We start from the raw sequence: 24660 nt of genomic DNA, 5'->3' as shown, positions 1-24660 counted from the left end.
TCCCCCTAGTCACAACCAGGTTAGGTCCCTCCAAGTGATATGGATCTACATCATGCTAAATGCAAAGGATAAGATGCTATGACCGTCACTTGTGTAATTTATCATTGAGAGGGGGGTCATATGGGATAGCTATAGGCATCAGCTTTTCATCAGGAATATGGTTTTATGTTACAATATTTCTGCAGCTACAAAAGTAAGATTCCACTGATTACATACATACATATTTATGCATTCTAACCCCACTAAGTATAGTCCTGAAACTGTAACCCATGGCATGTCATGCAGGTGCAAAGGTATCCCAATTTGGATCTGACTGTAGAACGAGGGCTTTAAATTACAAGCTCTTTGAGGCCAGGGTTATGTTTATTATTTTTCCTGTTTAAATGGAGCTAGAGAACTAGTGAATAATACATACTTGACTGTTAGAATCTCCACACAGAAGGGACTGGTACTTAGATAAATGGGAATACCATGTGATTTACATTTTTAAATGCTAATGGCAATAAAATCAAAGAGGCAATTTAAGCCAAAGCTCTAACACTTCTTGTACAGTTCAGCCCGTTAGTGGGATGGAGACACACTGTTGTTAAGAAAGCACTAACTTCAGAACCAATGCCATCGGTATGAAAACTGCCAGCCAATCACATCGAAGTTTCAAGAGCCCCATAAGGCTCTTGGATGTGCCATTCATGCCCCTCAGAGTCTTCATCAGCTCCCCCTTACCTTTCAAAAAGGCCATACACATGTAAGTTATGTTATAATTCAGCATCAAAAATGTCATTTTAAAAATATTAAGCGATTTTCCAATACAGTGCGGTCAGAAGGGCCATGAGATGTCCCCTAAATACTTTTATTTTATTGCTCACTAAAAATTCAAATCTTTTAGTATTTTGTTTACTATGTCAAAAGAATAAATTGCATCCAGAATGACAAATCTGAACAAAGCTGGGTTTCAACTCCAAGCCATTTAATAATACATAATACTGTGCACATATCTGGTACTGTACATGGCTCAACATTAGCTAATTCATCCCTGGGGAGGGGAGGGGAGCAGGTCAACACCATGAGATGATGACCCACATTAGCACACCATGACTTGGAATAAAATTAGACAACGTTGCTATCATTAAGGGAAGGAGGGAGGTCAAAATGCACAATTCTCAAGTCACAACAAACAGGAATGGCAGCAGCTCAGGATTCACACCCCAGCTCTGCTGGTTGCCTCCTTTGCTTTTAAGACACCTTTTTATTTATAGCAGAGCAGCAGGAGAAAGACACCCCGGAAGAAAGTGAGGAGGAGGAGCAGGAGGAGGTGGTGGTGAAGCACTAGTGAAAGGGGTGGGGAGAAGTAAGCAAGTAAATAGCTGAGGTCAGTATGCAGCAGATAAAGGGTTTAGCAGGTGTAATCTAGCTTAAGATAAAATAATTTCCTTGCACCCTTGCTTGGGCTGAGAAGAATAGTTGCCCCATAGAGTCCAAACCAGACAGAGGAAAGCATCTCCGGTTCCTCGGAGTCAGTCTCTGACAGAGATCCCAGCTGACCCAGCTGTTTGTTAGCTGCACTCACATTGCCTCAGAGCCTTTCAGTCCAGCCAGGCACCATTAAAAGGATCAGACTGATTGACAGACAATGAGCCACTGGACAGAAGCAAGGAAGTCCTTTAGTTCCCTGAGGAGGCAGGGTGGATTCACCTTTGACTGAGGAGGATGATGGTGGATTTTGCCTCCAGAGCCTGGATCTTCCAGGCCTCTCTCCCAGGAATACTGTTGCAGTTTGAAGGGCTGCTGCAGAGCCATCTACAAAGAAGAGCCGCTCTGGAGTGGGACTGTAGCATGAAGTAACTCACCTCAACTACACCTTCCGTCAGGGAGAAGGAGACTGCAGCACCGTGAACCAACATCACATCACGCTACCCCACCCCACCAAAAGGGGAGAACAATAAAGAAGCACTCAGCCTCCTCTTGCCATCTTGATACACACACACACCCTGTCAGTGAAACCTGGATCAATCCTAACATCCAGCGTCAGTAGCATGAAAATACAACGTTTCCTCCTTGGCGATTTGCTTTTGACATTGGGGGAGAGTCAGGGAACTGCAAGGAGACAGAGCTGGGCCAGGTAAAATAAATAAATAAAAAAATTCGCTACAGAAATGGTGAATGAGTCATTGTGTTTATTGCGATGAGGCTAGCGTGTGTCGGCGGGCAGCCCTGGATACCCTGTATCCTAGCCTCTGAGCCCGCTGCCGGGCTCCACAAAGGGCGGGGCGGGGGAAATCACACAAGAGGCAAACAGGGCATTTGCAGGAGCCACCTCCCTAGCGATCCCGCTTCTATTGTTCTGGAGGCGGGCAGGCAGGCTGAGCGACACGCACCCCCACGGATCTATTGGAAACCGATCCTGGAGCGGGGAAGGAGAGAGCCGTTCCCACGGGCGGGGAGAGGTGCACACACAGAGGGAGACATTCACATTTCCAGGCGGCCTTGGAGACAGGTTCTTGGAGCTGCTGCTGCAAAGGGAAGAAAGGCGAGGGGCGGAGGGAGGGGAAAGGAACGAGCCATTGCAATGCAGTGTCTGCCGGGCGGCTCACTTACCCCAGTGTCAGACACGGACCGGCTCCCCACTCCTTCTGCTGGACTCCCCAAGGGCTCCAGCTGGCCCCTCCGAAGCAGGGAGGGCGGCACGGCACCGCACCGCACTCGCACACGGGAGGCACCCCAGCCCCACACCAGCTAAACCTCCTGCTCCAGCCTCCGCCTGGCTCAGCTGGAAGAGCGAGGAGGAGACAAGGAGCGAGGGGGCGTGGCCTCTCCCTGCGCAGGAGGAGGTGGCGGCGGTGGTGGGAGGAGCTATTCCGGCGCTGCTCGCCAATGGCTGATGCGCATGCGCCCCCCTCCCCTCAGGCGATCAGATCGTTCCTCTATTTGCCCGCACAGGCTCCCCCTTTTGCGCATGCGCGCTGGGGATCGAGCCGGGGAGCCTGCGGCCTGTGAGTGATTGGGGGGCGCGGGGCGCCCGCCGGCCCCCTGCCATGCGCGGAGGGCGGGGTGGGGGGAGACCCGGACTCCTGGGTTCCTCGAGTGACCTTGGCCCGGTGCCCGCCCCGGGAGGGGCCCGTTCCCTGCGCCACGCGGGGCAGCCAGAGCCCGCTCGCCCCAGCCGGGACCCCGCCGCGGGCCGCTCTCCGGGCAAGGCCGGGGGACCGGGCGGCTTCCCAACCGGTGCGGGGCGCTGCCCGGCCGCGTGTGGCCTGGGGCGGGCCATGGCCCGCTGCTGCTGCCGCCACCCCCGGAGGCTGCCGGCGTGGTGCACAGCAGGGGGCTGGGAGGGGGAGACGGGTCTCGCCATATGTCCTAAAACCTTCCTCGTTCCCCAGCCGAGGCCACCCCCGAGTCTTGCTGCATCTTCCTCTGCCCGCCGCCCTGTGCACCCTCATTTCCTGTAGGTGCAGCGTCGCTGTAGATCGGGGTAGTCAGTTATTTTTTTTGCCCAGGTCCAAATTTCCAGACTCTAGGGAAAATGATAACGATAAAAAAAAAAAGTCAATGACAAGATTGTTCAAAAGTGTCCGGTGGTCTGGATTTGGCCAGCGGTCCACCTATTGACTGTCCCTGCATGGTCTTCTAGCCTGTCCCCTGTAAGCACAAAGTCTCTGTTTTCCTTTCCTGTCTCAAGAACACATTCACAAAAGGAAACTGTACTAAACTCTGCAGCCTCTCTAAAAAGAAAAGGCGTACTAGTGGCACCTTAGAGACTAACCGGTTTATTTGAGCATAAGCTTTCGTGAGCTACAGCTCACTTCATTGGATGCATGCTCACGAAAGCTTATGCGCAAATAAATTGGTTAGTCTCTAAGGTGCCACTAGTACTCCTTTTCTTTTTGCGAATACAGACTAACACGGCTGCTACTCTGAAACCTGCAGCCTCTCTGTTACACCTGTCATGGCCTGCCCTTGTAACCTTTCTGGAGCTCAAGGGACACTTAACTCAGGTTTAGATAGGGCTTGGTGAGGCCATCCTGGTTATTCTTTTGTATTATACTAGTGCCTCCAGTCCCCAACCAAAACTGGGGGCCATTATTTTAGTACTGTACAGACATAATAATAGCCAATCCCTGCCTCAGTGAGCTTACAGTATAACTAGAAAAGTCAGCCAATGGGTATGTCTAGGCTAGACCCTTTCAGTAGTCTGGCTCGGATACACCACATGTGTATTACAACTTACAAAATTTGTTCTTGAGAACATACGAATGGCCATACTGGGTCAGACCAATGGTCCATCTAGCCCTGTCTTCTGACAGTGGCCAATGCCAGATGTTTCAGAGGGAATGAACAGAAGAGGGAATCATCAAGTAATCCATCCCTGGTCTCCCATTCCCAGTGTCTGGCAAACAAAGGCTAGGGACTTTACTCTTAAGGATCAACAAAGGGCAATGTTTCTCAACCGATGCGACCTTCGGGAAAGTTGTTGAAAATGTTATTGCAGTCTAATACAAAGAAAATCTTGCTCCCTCACTCCTGGCACACCTTTCAGGGTCCAGTATACCTCCCTCCCCAAATATTATTTATGTTTAGTCTTCTTAGCATCAATGCATTTTTACTCTTACAGTAAATGAATAGGAGTTCTAAACACCCCCCCCCCACCCCCCTCTCAGTAAGGGGCCACCAGCCTGAAAGGGTGAGAAACATTGGCCTCAGGTAATTCATAGAATCATAGGGCTGGATCTAGACCAACCCTGACAGGTGTTTGTTTAAACTGCTCTTAAAAATTGCCAGTGATAGAGGTTCCACAACCTCCCTAGACAATTTATTTCTTTGCTTAACCACTCTCACAGGAAGTTCTTCCTAATGTGCACCCTAAACCTCCCTAAGCCCATTGCTTCTTGTCTTAGCCTCACAAGTTAAGGAGAACATTTTTTCTTCCTCCTCCTTGTAACAACCTTTGGGATATGCAGTTAATTAGGTTGAGAAACTTCTATGCCTAAACTCTGTACTGTTTTCTTTTTTACTTCAACATTATCTTAATAAAATTATTAAATCCGTTCTGGTTAGCTTAACTTGGGTGTGAGCAGCCACAGTGCAAAGCCATACCCAAGTTACTGTGCCCTCCCTAGTGCTGCACTCATCTGGGTGTATCACTAGGACTTCTGGGGCCATGCCACATGGTTCTTTGTGCTGTAGTATGCTGAGCCTGTCCGATTCCATCCCAGTGAATTGTGGAAGAATTTTTCTGCCCTTTGGAGGGAACTTTGACAAGGCATCAGAGGACTATCAGCACTCAAATGATTTAGTCCTCCCTGCACTATGTGTGAGCTATCAGCCTGAATGAAGATGGAACCCAAATTCTTATTCATACCTCCAGCTGTGCCAGCTAGCCTGTGTTGAAAGCACCACCAAACTTTGGGAGACAGGATTCTGTATGTTGATAGGAGGGAATTGGGGCAGCACCCAGGTAAATGCCTGGGCCAACTGCAATGAAGACATACCCGCAGGCAGTTAATGCAAGGTGGTAAATGTCTGGTGAAGACAAGCACAGAGAAGCTAAGGTGAAATGGACGAAGACAGTTTTACATCAAGATAGCTATTTCTCAGTAAAATCCCAGTGGAGACAAAGCACAGATAACATTTACCTTGATAGGTTTCAGAGTAACAGCCGTGTTAGTCTGTATTCGCAAAAAGAAAAGGAGTACTTGTGGCACCTTAGAGACTAACCAATTTATTTGAGCATAAGCTGTCGTGAGCTACAGCTCAGTTCATCAGATGCCGATGAAGTGAGCTGTAGCTCACGAAAGCTTATGCTCAAATAAATTGGTTAGTCTCTAAGGTGCCACAAGTACTCCTTTTCTTTTTGCGTTTACCTTGATGTAGCCAGTAGACGTCAGCCCTATACCCTGACCTGGGATTGGCCTCAACTAGCTACCTTAGGGTAAAAACTAGGTTGGTCTGCACCAAGATTTTACATTGAGACAGCTGACTCAGTTAGCTATCTCAGGTAAACAACCTCCGCCCCCTTTTGCTATGAAGACAGCCATGGTTGGATAACAGGTCAGTGGTAGCACTAGGAATAGACCCAGTCTTCTGACTTCCTGTTTGTCCTGTCCACTAGATCTCACTAATCTTTAAAAGAGATAAGTTTGTTTTGAGATTTGAGGTGTATATATGTGCATGTGCACACTCTGTGGGGACTAGAAAGCAAAATCCAGTTATGCAGGTTAATGTTTGGATTAGTTTGCACTCCCAAAAGATTTTAGTGGGAATTTTACTATGAAAAGGTTTTCAGGCATCTATAGCACTAAAAAGAAAGGCCTGAATTTCAATTTGGAACACTTCAGTGTCTTTATTTTTTTCTCTGGTTAATTATGATCCTGAGAACCAATTCCAAATTCTTGTGATTCTCTTGGAAACTATGCAAAAGTAGAATTGTTCCTTCTTAAAACACAGGTATAATGAGTTTCTATTATTGCCTTGAATCAATAAATACTCTGGTTAGTAACCAGTCCTATTAATAAAACTTGAATTCTAGAAGAATTAAGTCCCTCTGTGTGAGTTTTGGCCTCTATAGTGTGTCATTAATGTAAAACCAGTTATGCCTTTGTAATGAATATCTCCTGTGTTTTTAACACACACAAGCTCTAAATCACATCTCTTTCTTTCTGAAGAAAACTCTGAATCGGTTGAGCCCCTGTAGCTCACAGTTGGCTCTTGTAGAGCAGGTTGGCAGACATTCTATAAATAAACCCATACACTGCTGCTGCAGGTTCGGACATTTGCATAGTGCATATCATCTTGAGTTCATTGCCTTCATTTTAATGATGAATGAAGAACTCATTTCAAATCTGTACATCCTAGTGCCCAGAATTTGACTTTTTTTCAGTCTCAGTTTGAAAGAATGGTCAGGCTAGACCCTGCTAAACTGACTATTAAGATAAGATTGCTATAATTAAGAGTGAGAAAGATGTTTTCCCGTGGTTTTTCTGTTGTGTTTTGTGAATTTAACAGCAATTTTGTATTTAGTTGGTTTCAGTGTTTGCCCTTTCACCTAGCAACAGGGGACAGGAAAAAAGTTATAAATAGGAAAATGTGACTGTGAAACTACAGACATTCCCAGGGGACTTGGAAGCAGGTGGTTAACTCATTTTTAAAACTGACTAGATTTCAAGTTAATTGTGTCCCTTAAAAGTGGATGTTCTGGCCTTTTGTTTTAAAATTTCTTTTAATCCTATAGTGACCTAATGTGCCATTAGTAAACAGTTTTGCAGAGTGCATTTCCAGTTTGTCTCTGGGTGCTTTTATTACTTGAATTGAGCTGTAGAAATGTATGTAGTAATCATGGTGACTGTCTATACAAAGTACCCCTGCAATGGGCATTAAGGTTTTATCACCCAAAATGGAGTTGACGGGGGAGGTGGTCTTGCAACATGTCGCTAAAGTGTGTGGGGGGGAAGCCACCTTTCCTATTGGCAGACTCACAAATGAAATTAAGAGAATTTGAAGACTCAAGTCTTGTTTCCCATGTGGTTTGAGTCCTGAAGAAGGTACTCAGCAACTTGTGGATTGTTTGGCTCCCTTTGGGAGTAAACACGCATGGTCACTGCTATTATTTTAGTGGTAAGATGTCCTCAGATCATACTAGTTAATGAGGCAGCCCGTGTGTGTTAGATAAAATATTCTGGGTTGGCTACTTTCTGTTCGGTGGAGTGGAATATTCCAGAACTGCAGTGTATTTGCTTCTGTTGGAAAACACTTACATTTGCAAGATTAATAAAACACATCTTTATTGCCGAGTGGAGAGGGGGAAAGGTAAGCTGGGAGTTTTAATACGACGCTTGAAAATGGTACAGTGCATAAATAACCTTCAGTGGTTTGTGACCAATGAACGGTTCCTCTTCCTGTGCAGTGTTTGAGCTTTGTGTAAGTCCGCTGAAGGCCTGTTGAAGTGGGGAGAATGCTGCAATACACTTGAGAATGGAATGTTTACTGCAGTGGGTTATTACACATTCAGACTTAATCAGGAGACTAGGAATTGTCACTTTGGTGAGCGAATATTTGATTAACTTGTTTTTTTTTTTTTTCCCTAAAACTTATTCCGAAAAAAAATTGGTCAGATTGGGGGAAGATGGGTAAAAGAGCTTCAAGGTCCTGGATTTACAGAGTTGGACCCTCTCAATATGAAATAAGTCATTGCTAGAGTTTAGCTGCAGCCATGTGACCTAAATTAGGACGGATTTAACGTGTAGTTATCGTTTAAGTGCTCTAGACATGTTACTGTGTTGCAGTGCCGTGATCATTTCTGTGACAAGAAGCACCTCTTGTCATATAAACTCTATACTGCATGAAATTGGCTTTTGGATTGGTGGCTATCTCGAGTCTTAGTTTTGGTTAGTGGCCATGACAAAGATGGTACAAATGTTAGTCTACATGAAAACTGGCCTCTTCTGTACTAGCACGAATGAGTCAACAATCAGAAGAATGTTAATATTAAACAGTAATATTCTCTTTCCTTTCTCCAATATTATAAGGCACCCTCATGTGCTGATTGGGCAATCGCAACTACAGATGAGTGGCTCTTGGAAGTGCCCAAAGGAATAATGATTGCATTGTATAAGGCTTGAGAGAAGCTGGGAAGAGCATCTTACAAATGCACCACAAAGCACCGAAACGTGTCCAGAAATGACACTGGAAAGCAAACTTAAGAAAAAAACTAAGTTAATTTGTTGTTCACACATTTGCGGTTACTGCTCTAATAGAATGTGCCAGATGCTGTCGACTCCTCTCTGGTCCACTTTGAAGATTTGCCAGCATGTGGTAACAGCTCTCTGGAGTGTTGAAGTGTTCTGTGCTGCAACTGGTGGGATGGGTTTTAGTGCTTTATAATGACTGTTAAACCAGCATTAAACCAGGCTTTTAATACTTAGCATTCACATACCGCCATACAGACAGTAAAAAATTAATCTGCCCCTTGGAGTTAAGATGGAGACACTAAGGCAGAGAGGATAAATGACTTCTTAAAGGCTACACAGAGTATATTGGAGCTGGGTCTAAACTTGGGAGTGTCTGGCACCCAATACAATAGACCAAAAAACGGCTTACCTGCTGGGCTCTTGCTGCCAGTGGTCTAAATTTTCATTTCCTTGGGAAGTTTGGAAATGCTGATGTTAGTCAAACAAATTGAAGATCTGATTTACTGTTCATACAGTATTAAGTGCAAAGTGTGTTTCTCTGCATGAGCTGAATTGTGGGGCTATTTCAGCTCAAAGGGAAAGTTAAGACTAGCAGAATGTGATGGGGAAGAGGGGATGGAAGAGTTTCTCAGCATTGCTATAAAGATGGAATACTGATCACACATAGTTCTTGAACACTGTCCACTTTAACAGAGCAGAAGCTATCTTGTGTCAGTGACTATGTAATCTCATTCCACACAGAGGATTTGGGGTTAGAAATATCCAAGGGCTTTTTATGAGCCAGTGAAATGCTCAGTGTTTTCCAGGAGTTCACCACCGATGACAATTTGTGGGAGAAGGGGGGCAACTTGTGCTGGGGCAGGCTAGTGGAGAACTTTAGTCTTCCCAATGTTGAGGGAAAATCCCAGGCTATGATAGGCACCTGAGAAAAGATCTGGACTGCAAGTCACCCTCAGTGTGCACGAGGATAGCACTGTCGTCAGCATACTGAAGGTCAGTAATAACAGTCCTGGTGACCTTAGTTTTAGAATGAAGACACCACAGTTGAAGAGCTTGTCGTCCATGCAGTACTCAATCCCAATTCCAGAAGAAAGGTAACGAGTAAGAATCAAGATCACAGCAAGATAGATGAAGAAAGGTTTTGGGCAATAACAGCCCTGCTTAACACCAGTCATGGTAAGAGGACCGAGGAAACGCTACAAGGACACCCTGGAAGTATATCTTAAGAAGGGAGGCATTGACCCCACAAATTGGGAAGAGCTGGCTGCCAATAGACTGCTATGGCTTGCATCATACATCAAGCCTCAGCCCGTTTGAAGAGAATCGCCTTGCTCAAGAGGCTGAGAAACGGCAGAGGAGGAAGGAAAGGGTACAGCATCCCGGCCAGCAGTTGTGCTGTCTCAACCACCTGCCGTATATATGGAAAAACCTGTAGAGCACTGATTGGACTCCTCAGCCATCTGAAGTCTCATCAATGACTTTTTTCCCCTGGCAGACATCATCCTCATATGGAAGGATAGCTGTTGCTGACGAATAGCAAATTTAGAGTTTAAGTAGACAGCATGGTACAGGAAAGGGGCAGACAGACACTGGTATTTCTCATTGATGCCATCTGTCGGAAAGATCCATGGCTTGCCTTAGACACAGGCTCTGGAGGTAGTGAGAGTAACACGTAAACACTCAAGTATGTGCTTAGTTTTGCTTCCATTAGTAAAATAAAGCATATATAGGAGTGTTAGCAAAACTGAGGACAAAGTCTGTCTCTTCACTGCCGGGAACGTTGTGCGTGTTTAGGGTGAGGTAACTGAAGCTATCTTGCTGTAAAATCCTAATGGAGTCAAGGCATAGGTAGTCTTAACCTTCATGTAGCTAGGGAAAGTTACTATATCTCCCTGCCATAGTTGAACTTGCCTAGCTACATAAAAGTAAAAACTACAGAGTCTTGTTTTCGCTAGTATTTCACAGTGAGATCGCTAATATGTATTAGCGCTCTTGCTATAAAAACACACCTTTTTTGGCAGTGAAGATGGTCACACTAGGAATAGTGGAAGGGAACTCGGGCAAAATGTTAAGAAATATTGCTAATTTATTCCAGGTTCTGTTCTCTTCTCTCCCCCCCTCCCCCCCCGGGGCGCGGTTTTCTTTTGTTTTTTTCTTTGCCACAAAAAATACTGCACTTCCAATGTGGTAAGCCTCTTCTTCAAAACCTGCCCACGTGAGGCCACTTGCAGCACAGTTAAGAATACATTTTATATTGTGTGAGTGTTGGTGCAGAAGTGCTGCGGCAGGTTTTTTCAGATGGTCCTTAAAATGTGCCAGTATGTAAAACATGGCCCCAAGGTTATCAGAACTGGCTAAAAGATAAGTGGCAACTGTATTTTAATGGTTACTTCAGGAAGGAGAGAGGCAGAAGGGAGCCTTGTTGGAAAGAGTTCAGTTAATCTATATGGTCATAGGTACAAAGAAATAGAAGCACCTAAAATATAGGCCCTGGAGAAAGTCAGGGAATCTAGTTTTGATAACATTTTGGTATCTGATAATTTCCTGCCCAAGTCTTTACAAAAGGCTGTAATGAGGTTGGAATGCCGCAAGGAGTTAAGAATAGCAATACTACTCAAAACTGTGGCTCCAGAAAGAACTTCTTAGGTTACAGGAGATTGTTTCCTGTGGGCACCGCAGGCGGAGAAATATTGCCTGAAATAGTATTGGGGTCTAGAAACAAGCTGAGGAATGCCTGCTGCTTGCTAAGATTTGGAGCACCATTGATCAGTGGCAGTTGGAGCTTCTTCATTCCTTTCATGTTCTGTGGTGACTTGCCTCCTGCAATCCACAAACCCAAAGAATTTATATCGAAACCTGCGTTAAAGGAAACAGAATTTTCTTTGGCCGTTTTTTGGAGAGAATTTTAGTAGCTGTTAATGGTCGAATAAAGTCTTACATAGTGACTATGTTCTCGCTGTGCGTGCCCACAATTCCCAAAATAATGGTTACATGGCTTGCATTAAGAGGGAAAAGGCACTAAAATGGTATATTTTCCCCTTAAGTAGAAAACTGCACGGCAGTGATATTGAACATGCTGCCTATGCTTTATGTCTGAGTTGTACTGACTGTCAGATTCAAACAAGGACTGTTGCTCTGGTTTATACAATGCTGAGGATGCTGTCAGCACTCAAGTAATGTATGCCCAGCAGTGCAATGTGCTATACATCCCAGATGTGTCTTTTGGGGTCCAGCCTATGATTTATCTTTTTTTAAAAACTGAAATCAGCACTATCCAATTTCCAGAATCCATTATTCTCTTGTTTCTCCTGCAGGGCTTGTTACCAGAATCTCAATGGCTTTCTTGAGTAGGCGACTAGGCTTGCTGTTAACACAAGTAAACAGAGTGGTCGAGCAGCGGCACTTCAGGTACTTTTAAAATACTGCGAGCAGCGTTTAGTGAATGCCTGTTGTTGTTGTTGTTTGTTTTTAAACTGACTGTTTTTTTGTATTTAAAGGGACATTGTTAAGTAGGTCAAACACAAAAGGTCATGATTCTAATTCTGTAAAAACGGTGTAAGAGAAAAATTGTCATTACAGTCCATGAAAAGCCATTTGTTACTGTTGCCAGCTGAGTGAAATGCAGAAAAGATAACAGAAAGCCCCATGTGGTGAAAAGTCAGTTACATGCTTAGAATTCTTCTAGTGTTAATTGTCTGGTGTTTAGACCAAAAAATAATTTTAAAAATTCTTTTCTTGTATCTTGACAGTGTCCTTTACATTGTTTTCTTTTAATTTAAAGTGCCTGTCCCTGCCTCTAGGCATTTATTGATTAGCTTCACTTATGCAATGCATTGACTAACCTTTAGGACCCTGATCCTGCAATATTCTCTGTGAGGGTATGTGGAGCCACTAACACAGGTCTCATTGCAGGATTGATTAGAGCCTTAGTTTGCAGGGGGGATTAGTGTTTTAAATTGACTCGCTTATTAGTCATTCACGTCACACCCATCACTGTAGTATCTGGGCTCAGTGTATATGAGGCAAATAAAGACAATTTCCTTATAAAAGGAGCTTCGTTCCTCCCGTCTTTAGTGCCATGGGCTACATTTACATGGAGATCCGGAATAAGGACCACTGACTCCCACTTACACTGGGGTAAATGAGGGCAGAATTTGTCCCCAAGACTTTTAAAAGGATTGTGACAAAAAGGTATTGATGGTAGATAACTGGGAAACTGAGAGGTTCTGGAGCCATGTGGTGCTAACAATATGAGGCTGTACCTATTCTATGGGGACTGTCGTCTTGTTCTGTGTTTGTGCAGCACTGCTCTTTGAAATGCCAGTTTCTGTTTAAATCAGTACAAGTGTGTGCTGCACTTGATAAGCCAGGGAGTTTGTGTGCCACTCCTTGTGGAGGCCTGGAGGGGGGCAAAGTTGTGTGCACATACTCTCCATCTTCAAGAGGGAGTGAGGAATCTAGATGTTGTGATTTAGTTACTGTACAATTTATACTCTATAAAACTAGAAAGAACCTGAGTGGATAGGCTGGCCTTTCATCCTGAACTTCTGTGAGTGGTCATTGTGTAATTCGGAAACAAACTACTGGGCTGATGTTTACCAGCAATCAGATCAGTATGGGCCTAAGGGGTCTGGTGAAGTGGATTTGAACAGGGCCATTGTAGTGGTGAGAGACTTTCCTAGATTTTGGCCAGGTGTCTTCTTTGAATGGGGCCAATAAACCACTTCAAATTTGATATTTTAAAAACTAATTTAAAAAAAATGTATTTTAAAGTGAGGTTCTACTCTGAAAAGTGAACACGTAAAAATGACCCCTTACTGTACAGATCTGCCCTGCTTTCCCTGAGTGTATTCAGAATCAGATCTGCTGATTTAACAAACACATTTATACTACTTTTCATTCTTGTTAGTCCCGTGGAGCCAGTATAGCTAAGAGAATCCAGCTCACGCTCTGTTCCTTTTGAATCATGAAGAGAATTTTCGACTGAGTGACACCTGTGCACATTCGCGGAAGGCAGTGGGACTTCACAGGTGTCTCTGAAGGGAGAATTTATTCTGCAGAACCTTTATTACTAATGAGGACATGCAAGAAACAAAGAGCCCAGCTTGATTCTCAGGGCATGGCTAGACTTGCAGATGTAGAGCGCTGGGAGTTAAACCACCCTTCGGAGAGTGCAGCAGGGAAAACGCTGCCCTGTGTTTACAGTGTCAGCTGCAAATGCACTGGTGTGGCCACATTAGCAGCTCTTGCAGTGCCACAAAGAGCAGTGCATTGTGGTAGCTATCCCAGCGTGCAAGTGGCTGTAACGTGCTTTTCAAGTGGGGTGGGGTGGAGTGTGACAGGGAGTATGTTGTGTGTATGTGGGTGGGGGAGAGAGTGGGTTTTGGGGGGCTGAGAGTGTGTCAGCATGCTGTCTTGTAAATTCAGACAGCAGCAGGCCCCCCTGCCTCTCTCTCACTCTCCGCAAGCAGCATTCCACAGTAATGGTTGCTGTGTCCTGGAGCAGATAAGCATATCGGCTATCAGAATCGGAGCTTTGAAAGGGGATATCCACATTCTTGCAGCTGATTCCAAAACAATTACCAGAGTGGCCACTTGACTTCAGGAGATTATGGGACGTTTCCGGAGGCCAGTCACAGCGCAGTAATGCAACACCTCGTTCACACTGATGCTGGGGTGTTTCAGCCTGGGTGCAGCAAGCTTTATGCTTCTCATGGAGGTGGATTACCAGGAGCGCTCCAGCTGCAGAGTCCAGACGCTCTATGTGCCTTGCCAGTGTGGACACGTCGGGAGTTAGAGCATCCGGGGCTGCTTTAATGCGCTCTAACTTGCAAGTGTAGCCAAGTCCTCAGATCCCTGGTGCTGTTTGTGGCACTGACAAAAAAACAAAACAAAATCCTTTCACTTGTAAACTGAACACATTGCATCTGGAGGTTTTACAGGGTGCAATCAACGGGAGGCTCCACAACATCATGTTTTAAAGTCACATTTCAGAGTAGAGTGGCCCTTTTGACTCCCTGTTCGCATGAATAATTTATTTACATTTAGTAGCACCTGACTTTCAAAGAACACTTTGCACGCAGTAGATGTGTCATCAGTATGGTATGTATTTCTCACTGACTCCTTATCACTGGCTTATATAACAGCTTGATTCTGTGCTGAGCTTTGCCCTTGATCCCCAAGGATTGTTTGAGAAGCTCTGTCTAGCATTCTTACTTCTCTTTTGCCAGCATCTCTGGAGCATGCAGTGCGATACAGAAACTGACCCGCGTGCGAGTGGTGGACAACAGTGCCTTGGGGAACACACCGTACCATCGGCCGCCCAAATGCATCCATGTGTATAACAAGACTGGAGTTGGGAAAGTGGGGGATAAAATTCTACTGGCTATCAAAGGAGAAAAGAAAAAGGCTCTAATTGTAGGTCACAGGATGCCTGGCCCTTGCATGACGCCTAGATTTGATTCCAACAATGTGGTGCTCATCGAAGACAATGGAAACCCAACGGGGACTAGAATAAAAACCCCAATACCCTTGATACTGCGGAAGCGCGAAGGAGAGTTCTCTAAAGTGTTGGCCATTGCCCAGCACTTAGTGTGAAGACTAAGAAAGGTCTCAGGCTGTCCTGCGTCATGGGCTTTGAAACATGGTTCCACTTAACCTAGGAGAGGATCCAAGGAGAATTGAGGTTCATCAGGAGACTTGTCTTCTACTCGCGAATTAAGATCTACAGCTGAATAAAAGATTTTTAAGACACTGAGTATTTTTTTTTGATTGCTTTGGCAAAACCATCTAAAAGGATGTGATGCAGTTAGAAAATCAAACTGTTTTAGATGAACCCTTCCCTGCCTGTGGTATTAACCTGACCCAAGATCATTAACACTTAATATGTTAAAACTCTAACTTGCTTTGCCCATTTATGCTGGTTTTTTTTACTCTTTTGCATTTCTCAGTTCTGGCGACTTGCCTGTTGAGAATATGATTTGTGATGAGTAACACACAAATAAGTGCAATTCCAGCCCCCAAGATCTTGCAAGTCTAAATGACCCAGATAAGACACCGGGGGAGACCCAGAGAAAAGTATATGATTGAAATGAAATGTTGGAGTGCTACAGGCATTTGAGTGATGGGCTAGTCTCTGTGGACCTTGCAGAAAAAAGCAGGTCTTCAGGAGGGATTATAGTGAGGACAGTGTTAGGGGACTGCTCACACTGGTAGTGAGAAGTTGCTCCATGTTTGCGGGCACCCCAGAATAAGGTGAAGAGGTGAGAACTGGAGAGGAAACAAATGGGGACATGAGGCAATGTGATAAGATCTGAGATGCAAGCCAGGACTCAGGTGAGTAGGATCTTGTAGGGAAAGATAAGAAATGTATGTGTGAGCCAGTGGAAGGCTTTGGAAATAACTAGTCGGTTTCATTTTCTGGTTCTCTTCACTAGTTCCTGGGTTCAAGTTGCAAACACCGCTGGGGAAGGCTTATATTCAGTCTGCGTTCAACCTAATATTTTTCATTTTTAAAAAAACACAACACAAAGGTTGGGTTTAAACTAGACCCAGTCTCTTTTAGAAAACTTCCTTTTAAATCCTTTCAAGTTCCTTTTTGCATCTCCACACTTTCTGCTCTCCAGGTCCTCAGCTTTGTGGCAAAAGGGAAGAGAAGACTCTAGCTTTAGCTTAAACTGAGGGCAGTTTCACCAGCTCATTTGATAGCAATCGCCTTCCAAACAAACCCTTCCCTGCTTTGAGGGGACGTTTACGTCACTCTTCTATGCAAGACCTGTTGTGTCTTTGATAGAGGGAAGGGCCTCTTTTCTAACTCTAAGGACAGTTAAGCTCTGGAGTACGCTTCCATGGGAGGTTGTGGAATCCATGTTGTTGGAGGTTTTTAAGACCAGGTTGGACAACCACCTGTCAGTGATAGTCTAGTTATACTTGGTCCTCCTCAGTGCAGAGGGCTGGACTAGATGATCTCTCAAGGTCCCTTCCAGTTCTACATTTCTGTGATTCTCTGGTCAATAGGAACTCCACTTCTTATGGTTTACAGTGATAAGTGCAGCTAGATTAGATGCCTGAACCTGCGCTTGCTATTGTTCCACCACAACGTAAGGAGTTGCAAACATGTAGGCACTGTATAAAGTCCTTTTTGGTCGAATGTGGGCCCAGAACTACATGGGATACTTTTAGGGAGTCTCAGCTGCTGTGAATGTTGTTCTAAAAGCAGCATTGAAATGTTCCACAGTGTGGCATAGGCATCTACTACCATGGGAAGCAAACACCTCTCCTATGCTGTTGCATCAAGGCTTAGGAAGTGTGGGCTAAGGACTGTGGGAGATTGCATACAGCTGATGCAATACAATCAAGGCTCTGGTTGGAAAAAGAGGTGGTTATCTGAAAAGCCCATGCGTTAAGTTAAATCACACCTGTAACCCTTTTAAAATGTTCCACCTAGAGGAGGAGCAATGTGTTTTTTATTTGTTATAACAATACTACTGAGCGTTTTAGCCATGGGCAGAGGAAATGTCCCTATTGGTTCCTAAAAAAGAATTTCAAGATCCTATTTAAAGGGAGTGAAGACTGAAGCATTCACTATTTTTGCATGCCTGGTGCCCTCTAGTGGCTCCCTACAGCCTGAATGAGTCTTGCAGCTGGGGTTTTATAAAGCTGAAAGCCATCATCTTTCATCTGAATTACCTATTTATAAACCATATGTGGAGGCAGTCCAGACATTCAGCATTGCTTCTCTTGTTGGGGTGGGGCAAGCTTTGCCATCTTTAGCAGGTACTTGCTGTTGCTTGTTGCAGGTTTGTTCATGCCGTCAACTGAAGTAAAATACACTAAAGTTGGAGAGAGAAAAGTAACCCAAAATTACTTAATTCCACTGGCCCAAACCAAAAGGCAGGTTCAGCTACCCAGTAGTAGTAGTAAATACCAGAAGTGCCTAGAAGGTGCATTTGCTTAAAGTACTAGCTTTTCATCATAGGTGATTATGAGCTGAAGCTTGCATGTCTGTCTCTCTCCCTATCCTATTTTACTGCCTGCGTGCATTGCAAAGCCTTGTTTTACTACTAAGCATTTGATGCTTTGTATGAAGGCCATTCTGGAAAAATAAACTTGAACAATGATCTGCTGCCTGTTTAACCCAGATTCCATTCCCTGAAATTAAATGTTACTCAAAGCGAGCCGTGAACTAAAATGCATTGTTCAGTGTGTAACTTGTGTGGTGGTTGTCACTGATTTACAGAAGTAACTTTAAAGGATTACTGCTTCCGAGACAAACTTTTTCCTGTTTTAAAGTTGTTTAGAATCCCAGGAGTATACTGTGACTGAGTATACTTACGTTTAGGAACTCGGAGCAAAGAGCTACCTGGAAAATAGAATTCTTGGCCTGCAAAAGATGTCAGCGCTGAGGGATTGGATTAGCAAGGTTCCTCTGATAAACATTCACCTGGTTCAGGGAGTGTCAGGCTTGCAGGGCTGAATCCCTGCTCCTGTACAGCTTCTGCCAGTGCAATTGCAGGTAAAATGACTTGAGTTAAACCAGCCAAGGTTTATAAAAATCAGTGTACCGTGGTATAGTTTGCTAATAGATCATTAAAGTTAAAGCGCTTTAGAGTACAGCTGTCTGAGTGCTCGTCTACTGTGCTACTGACTAAAGCTTTCCAAGTAAAAACTCACTGAACTGAGTATATGTATTGGTAACTATCCCTCCATGCTACTTTTAGGAAACCTTCCTCTGATCTCAACAGCAACCCCCATCTCCAGGAAGCTGTATTTCCTATCAAGTCCCATCAGCTCCGTTGTCCTATCCGTCCTTCCTGAAGACATGGAGAAGTCCGACCTCCTCCTAATGTAAATACTGTTTGAAAGGAAGACTGAAGTAGGGAAAAATGAGGCATGTGGGTTGGAAAACTGCTATACAGGCGCTTTCACTGGGTCCAGAACTTGCAAGGATGAAAATATGTTTCCAAAAGTGTCCCTTGCCGCTGCTTTAGGCTTCTGCAAGGAGTCCATCCTTACCATTATGATCATGAGTATAAGATCCACTATGGGCAGGAACTTGGGACAGCCAAGTTGTCTTATTAGTTTGTAAATCATTTAAACATCCATTCCATTATATGTTTCTCTTGCATAAGCAACCACTCAGGTCTTGCAATCATCTTAGAAAGACTTGGAGTCTCTAACAATTTGCAAACATCCTCCAGTTTTTAACCTTTGAACATCAGGCTTATTCATTTCTTCTGGGATAAGTGGACCCTGCTGTTAGGATATTAAATATTTCACAGGGGAGTCTCAAAACTCTCTAGCGTTTTGCCGTGGGGAGGGGGAAGTGGACAAGACAATGGAATGTATTTAGGATTAAACAGTAAAAAAGACATTTTTATTTGCAAGCAAATAAATATGTGGAACTAAATCCTTAACTGATGAGATTAGTAAGCAGACATGCCAGACAACTAAGCTAATATCCTGTATAGAACCTACTGCTGTTTTTTACCAGTCTGGAGAGTGGCCCACCAGAAATAAATGTGGCTGTGGTGTTATGCGCTCTGGCTCCAGTCCCTTTGCTTGTAGTGATTTCTTGCCAGGTAACAGTTCTTCCATCTGGGCTGGTACAGGGGGAAAAAAAAACTGTGGCTTGCAGAGAAGATATTAAGTAATTTCTTTGTGTCCTCCAGAATTCTCTTCCGCTCATGGAACTGTAGGATCCCCAATAACTCTGGGTTGGGGTAGCTATAGAATTAATGTAGTGAGGTAGGCTGCTTCCCCCTGTTTTCTGACTGGCTCAGAGGTCTTTCATGCTCCTCCCTTGATCAGTACAAACTTTCTATTTTCTTTGTTGCTGGTTTTCGTTCAGGACAATATGGGCTTCTTGTTTTACATTTTCTTCCCCCATCTTCACTTTTTCTTCCAACGTTCTTTTCTTGCCACCTATGCTCTCTCTACGTGTGTTTGCCTCTGCTCTGTGCAGGGGAGCCTAGTGGGAGTCCTTCAGAGGGAGACAGAGACTACCAGCCATTTAGTAGATAACCGCAGTGGGGAACTCAAGGCCGTGTGTCTAGTTCAGGGCTGCCTGTTAACTTTGCGACAAGCATCCTCCACTTAGTTATACTTCAGGGAAAACGTTGTCACCTGTTTGGGACGTGTCCAGTCTCCAAAGCAGCTGCCCCGTAGGAAATGCAACCAAGGGCCCCAGAGATGGAGACAGAACTCTCCAAACTAGAGTTCTACTGTGCATCTGCACTGCTCATGGCTTAGTCCTGCCTTCTCCCCTACTACTAGTCTCTTAAATCCTTTCCCTGCTAAGGTGTCTGTCACCCTGATGGAATGATGGATCAGGAAAATACAGCTCTGTCTCTTTCCTCCATCCCCCGTTCATGTTCATACCTAAGCAGCCAAGTGATGTACATACAAACAGAAAATCTGACCAGTGTGGGTGGAGTCCTGCCCAGTCCTGTGAAGCTGGCATGGAGCCTAATTTTACCAAAGGCATTCTCCTCATTGTGTCTCCCAAGCAGCCACTCCTGGAGCCCTGCCACTGAGCCCCTGTGCAAAGGGGGGTGGGCAGAGTTACAAGGAGACCAAACAATGCCCCAGTCCTAGTGACTAGTAATAGATGTTCTCTTTGCACCCCAAACCCTGGTTGTGGGGAGTGCTGCCTCTAAGGGGCTCTGCAGTCCTGCTGGCCTGGGGATTGCCAAATAAACCTGTTTTCTTGTCATGAACGGCCAGAGCACTAACCACTGGGGTGGCCCATGTATGGTTTGTTATCAGATGATCTGCTGGGATGTGGAGCTTGCATAGGATTAAAAGCCCCAAACATTGAACTACTATCATGGGGTGGGCTGGTCCTTTAAAGGGAGTTGGGGCCCAGTCCCATCTGGGCCTGCTCTGGTGGTGGGTTTGGGGTTCAGGTACCCAGAAATAATGTGAGGTGGGGTGAAACTTTCCTAGAAGAGACAGCGTGCTTGATTAGAGGGGGAGAGACTTCTAGGAGATGTTTGGCTAGGAAAGATGTGGGGGAAGTCTCTCCCAAGGCCCAGCTTATGCTCCGGTTATGCTCCCCTACCCCAAGGACACTGGGAGCTGAGAGAGAGCCAGGGCCTGGAGTTCTGTACAAGGGGACTAGGAGTATCCGAGGAAGGAAGTAGCCTGGACAGGATAGTGCTGAGGGATGCTGAAGGGAGAAGACACTCACCCTTGCTTAGGAGTCAAGGCTGGGACTTCCAGTGAGAGTGGGAGGACGTCCCCATTTTGTGACACTGCTGAGCCCAGGAAGGGAACTAAAGCCCAGTGTCAGTGAAAAGCGTGTCTGAGGGTGCACCCAGATCAAACGGAAAGATCCAGCGTGAGGTTGCTGGACATCTGCTTTGTTGAATTTTAATTGCTCCCCAACCCAGAGGCGGGCCAGGGATTCTATGATGTAGCTGGAGGGCTAAGTCACTGAGAAGCATGAGAACTGGTGTATCAAAGAGTGGGAGAGTGAAGGGCCAGGAGACAGAGGACCACTGGGGGAAGCATGAGCGTTGACCGGAGCAGGGAAACTGAGGCAGTGATGGGGGTCTGATGCTGAATGAGGTAAGACCCTGTTATGATATCACTCAGCAAAGCCCAGCCTGAGCCCCTACCACCAGCACCATAGAAGCAAGAGACTGAAAAGCAAGACCTTTGCTGTCCTTATCTTTACCAGCCACGTCCAGACAGTGCACCTCCCGTTGTCTATTAGGGAGAGCGTTCCCAGAACTTACAGCCACAACAGGTCTCTGCACAAAGACCCTCTTTCGGCCACTAGAGGGCGGCATGGGTGTTAAAATGCAGCCTAGGAGGCTGCGAAGATGAGCTCCCAGGGACTGTGCAATCTCTAAGCCTGATTGACATGAAATAGCTGAAATCTCTCTCTGTCAGCGCGTTCCCAAGCCACAGGCAACCACAGCAGGACAAAGGAGTGGCAGCCTGGGGGGAGGCAGCTTGGCCTCATTCTGGGAGGCCTCCCCTGCCCTGGGGGAATTTGCTGTGGTGAGTTTGAGAGCTGTGAGCTAGGTTGCACTGGCAAACAGGCCTGGTCCCAGCCAGGGGGAAGGATCCTACCTGCAAAGTATGTGCTGGGGGAGAGCCCACTTCAGCGTGGGCCCAGCTAAGGAACAGGGCAGGGGAGCTGTAATCACGGTGGCTCAGGGATCCCTCCTGTGTTGTGAGCGTCTGCGTGCCCCTGTTCTAACCCACTCCCCATGCTGGGCTGTGCCATGTCTCTGTAGCTGAGAGGTGCTGGCACAGGTAAAGCCAGGGCCATGCTCTGGGCCCATGAAGTCTGTAGCCACTGGCTTCTCCTAGTGTTCTGGGGGTTAAGTGTCAAAGCTAATCTCTGCTTCCACTGAAGTAAGACACATTCTGGCCTTTTTCACTGCACAGGGCCTGCGAAATGGAAACCCAGCCCTGGGCTGAAAGCTTTTCCTGGTGATTCCCTGGTTTCACACCCGCACTACAGCTGGGCATAAACCCACAGCACGGACACTGCCATGATGATGGGGAGTCGAGGGGAGACTGCTGCACAAATGGTGGCTATCGGGGACTACTGCTGAGAGCACTCGGGTTGCCACAAGCTGCCTCCCAGCTGTTAAGAACTGAACCAGCGACTTTACTGAGCAGGACAGGCTGCCTGCTGGAGTGGAGTGAGCACAGGCCTGATGGCAAGGATCTCCTGCCTCTGCCCTTGCCTCCGCAGCTTTGATGGGAGGACACAGAATTTCTCAGTGCTTCTAGATTTCAACCCTTGTGATTTTGGGCCTCTGAGTGCTGCTGCTTCCCTGTGAGATATGGCAGTGAGGGCCACTCTAAAATAACGGAGTCAGTGGGATGGACAGAACCGAGCTAACAATATGGACCTACCATGCAGCAAGGTGGCTGTGGATAGTCTGTAGTACAGAGAGGAGGGGTGGCACAGGAGAAAGATGTGGTGGTGGTGGTTGGGGGGGAGAGAAATCGAGAATGACAGGAGAGGAGCAAGGTGGGGGAAATCGGGAATGACAGGGAAGAAGCAACAGCCTAGTGCTGGGGAGGATGGAGAGGTAAGGGTGGGGTGAACAGGTGGGTGTGTGGAAGAGAGGAAAAGAGCTGGCGAGGGAGAGAGAAAAGTAATGGAGGGTGGAGGGAAACCTGCAAAAAGACACACACACCCCCACCTCCCGGTTTTGATGGTAGGGCACTGAATTTCTGTGTGCTCTTAGATTTCTGCCTGGAGGGCCACAGGAACACTGCTCTTATACGTGTAGTACTGGCTACCCTGGATCTCCGAGTTCCAGACCTGGGGTAAGAACCTCCTCTTGCCCAGAATGCTCCCAACACCCTGCAGTGGCTGGGGTCCAAAGTGTCCGTTAGCTCCCTATCCATGGGATCCCAAGCCTGGTGCAGTCCGTAGTGGTGATCGCAGGGCACTGGAATTAGTTAGGTTTGGGGGGCGGGAGAGCAGTCGCAAATGGGTTCCCTGGGCCCAGTGGGAGAGGCGAAGGCCAGGTGTGTCTTGGGAAGCCCCAAACTGGGCACCCAAGCTGGAGCAATCTCCCTATGTGAAATGTCTCCCTGAAAAATCCTCCCTGGCAAGAGCCTTGAAAAATGGGCTGGTGCTTAATCCCAGTGAGTGAGGCTTGGCAGGTCTGCTGAGGGGACGATTTGCAGCCTGAGCAGCGTCTTTGCACCCCGATCACTTCCCTTTGCAGCAGGAGGAGGCAATTCCACCTAGCAGAATCCACTGCTGGGGCAGGGAGTCTGTGTGCCAGGCGGAGGGCCTGCTGCCTGAGACGAATGGAGCTGCCCTCAATGTGACTCTGGTGGGCAGGCTGTGGATAATGCAGCCCCACCAACTAATGGGAAAGGGACCTTTGAAACGCTCCTCCTTCCTTCCTCCGGATGGCCACTTGACAGCTCATCAGCCACCACCTTCCCTCTTCCCCTATGCACCCCACTCCCTAGCAAGGACATGGTAGGCCCAGGAGGAGGGAAGAGCTGGTAGTGGAGTGGCAATGGGGTTTGCCCAGGAAACCCCTATGTCCCCTCCCATCCACGTGGCCCCCTCACTACTGCTTCAAAAAGAAGGGAAATTCACTGACCCAAAACGTCCCCAACACAGAGGGAAGGTTGCCTGGTGCTGCCGTGTGCTCTCCCAGGACAGGGAGGGTGCGACTCTAGGCATGGCTGAGTTAAGGTACCATCCCACGCCCAGCCTACCTTTGTCTGCCCCTTTCCACCACCCTCCCCGGCCACAGAGCTGGCTATGCACTGGGACCAAACCAAACCTAATCCATCCCCCCCGAAGCCTGGGGGTCTGAGGGTGCATGTCGCAGTGCTCCACAAGCCTGAGTCAGGGCCGACTGAAGCCAATGCCCTAGATGGAGTCTTTGGGAGAAGGACAAACAGGTGTTACCATTGGGCAAGTCTTCCGAGATTTGTCAGGAGCAGGTGAAGTGCCGGAGTGTAGTTTGAGTTCAGCGAGCTCATGTTGGCTAAGACTACCCTTAATCCTAGCAGAGACAAGAGCTAATTCCCCCTGCCTCTCATTACTCTCTGGTACTTTAATGGGGAAGGATACCATCAAATGATCTGACAGGGCCATTGCTCAAAGGGGGCAGAGTTAAGGTTGTACAGGGGTGTTGTATAGATGATGTTAACTCTCTATTTCCTGGTATTCAGAGGTTTAAGTTTAGTGACCCTCCAGGTTTAGGGAGGACATGAGGCAGCACTAGGCCACCTGCAATGAAGGTGGCCTAATGAAGGTTTAATGAAGGTTTGGGGCAGTTCATAGTGTTAAGTGTGTGGCTTACATAGGGTCCTGCTCTGGCAGGTCACCGTGAGCTGCCTTGCTGTGCCATAGTGTTACTGCATGGAAGAGAGGGTCATATCCCCTGCAATCCCCAACTACAATGGGGTGAATTAAGGACACTTTCCATTGGGTGTTTGCTGTGAATTTCTTGGTTCTTAGGCGATCCAAGCCTTG

The 24660-nt window shown here is 46.4% G+C and overlaps 2 protein-coding genes across 3 annotated transcripts in view; one reads left to right on the top strand and one right to left on the bottom strand.

Annotated features, from left to right (window-relative positions):
* The window catches only part of TMEM63B (transmembrane protein 63B), a 90027-nt gene extending 87239 nt beyond the window's left edge, over positions 1–2788 (bottom strand). The window contains exon 1 of one of the 2 annotated variants that reach the window (XM_074949062.1): positions 2596–2788. The gene's annotated coding sequence lies outside the window, so the exon portion shown is untranslated. The remainder of the gene's footprint in view (positions 1–2595) is intronic. The other variant, XM_074949063.1, reaches the window with a different exon arrangement.
* A 124-nt stretch (positions 2789–2912) lies between these two features.
* MRPL14 (mitochondrial ribosomal protein L14) lies at positions 2913–17863 on the top strand. The gene is made up of 3 exons (XM_074947083.1): positions 2913–2990; positions 11996–12089; positions 14912–17863. The coding sequence occupies exons 1-3, from the start codon at positions 2954–2956 to the stop codon at positions 15276–15278; spliced, it is 498 nt and encodes a 165-aa protein (XP_074803184.1). The 5' UTR covers positions 2913–2953; the 3' UTR covers positions 15279–17863.
* Positions 17864–24660: the final 6797 nt, after the last annotated feature.

The sequence above is a fragment of the Natator depressus genome, chromosome 3, assembly GCF_965152275.1.
Source record: "Natator depressus isolate rNatDep1 chromosome 3, rNatDep2.hap1, whole genome shotgun sequence".
NCBI lineage: Eukaryota > Metazoa > Chordata > Testudines > Cheloniidae > Natator > Natator depressus.
Note: the sequence above shows the minus strand (reverse complement) of the source record. Positions and strands in the feature narration are given on the sequence as shown.

Bases quoted from the DNA above. Each gene is read 5' to 3' on its own strand.
- MRPL14 (XM_074947083.1), top strand. From the start codon at position 2,954: ATGCGCGCTGGGGATCGAGCCGGGGAGCCTGCGGCCT. The intron at 2,991-11,995 runs GTGAGTGATTGG...TTTCTCCTGCAG, and splicing joins AGCCGGGGAGCCTGCGGCCT to GGCTTGTTACCAGAATCTCA. The intron at 12,090-14,911 runs GTACTTTTAAAA...CTCTTTTGCCAG, and splicing joins GTCGAGCAGCGGCACTTCAG to CATCTCTGGAGCATGCAGTG.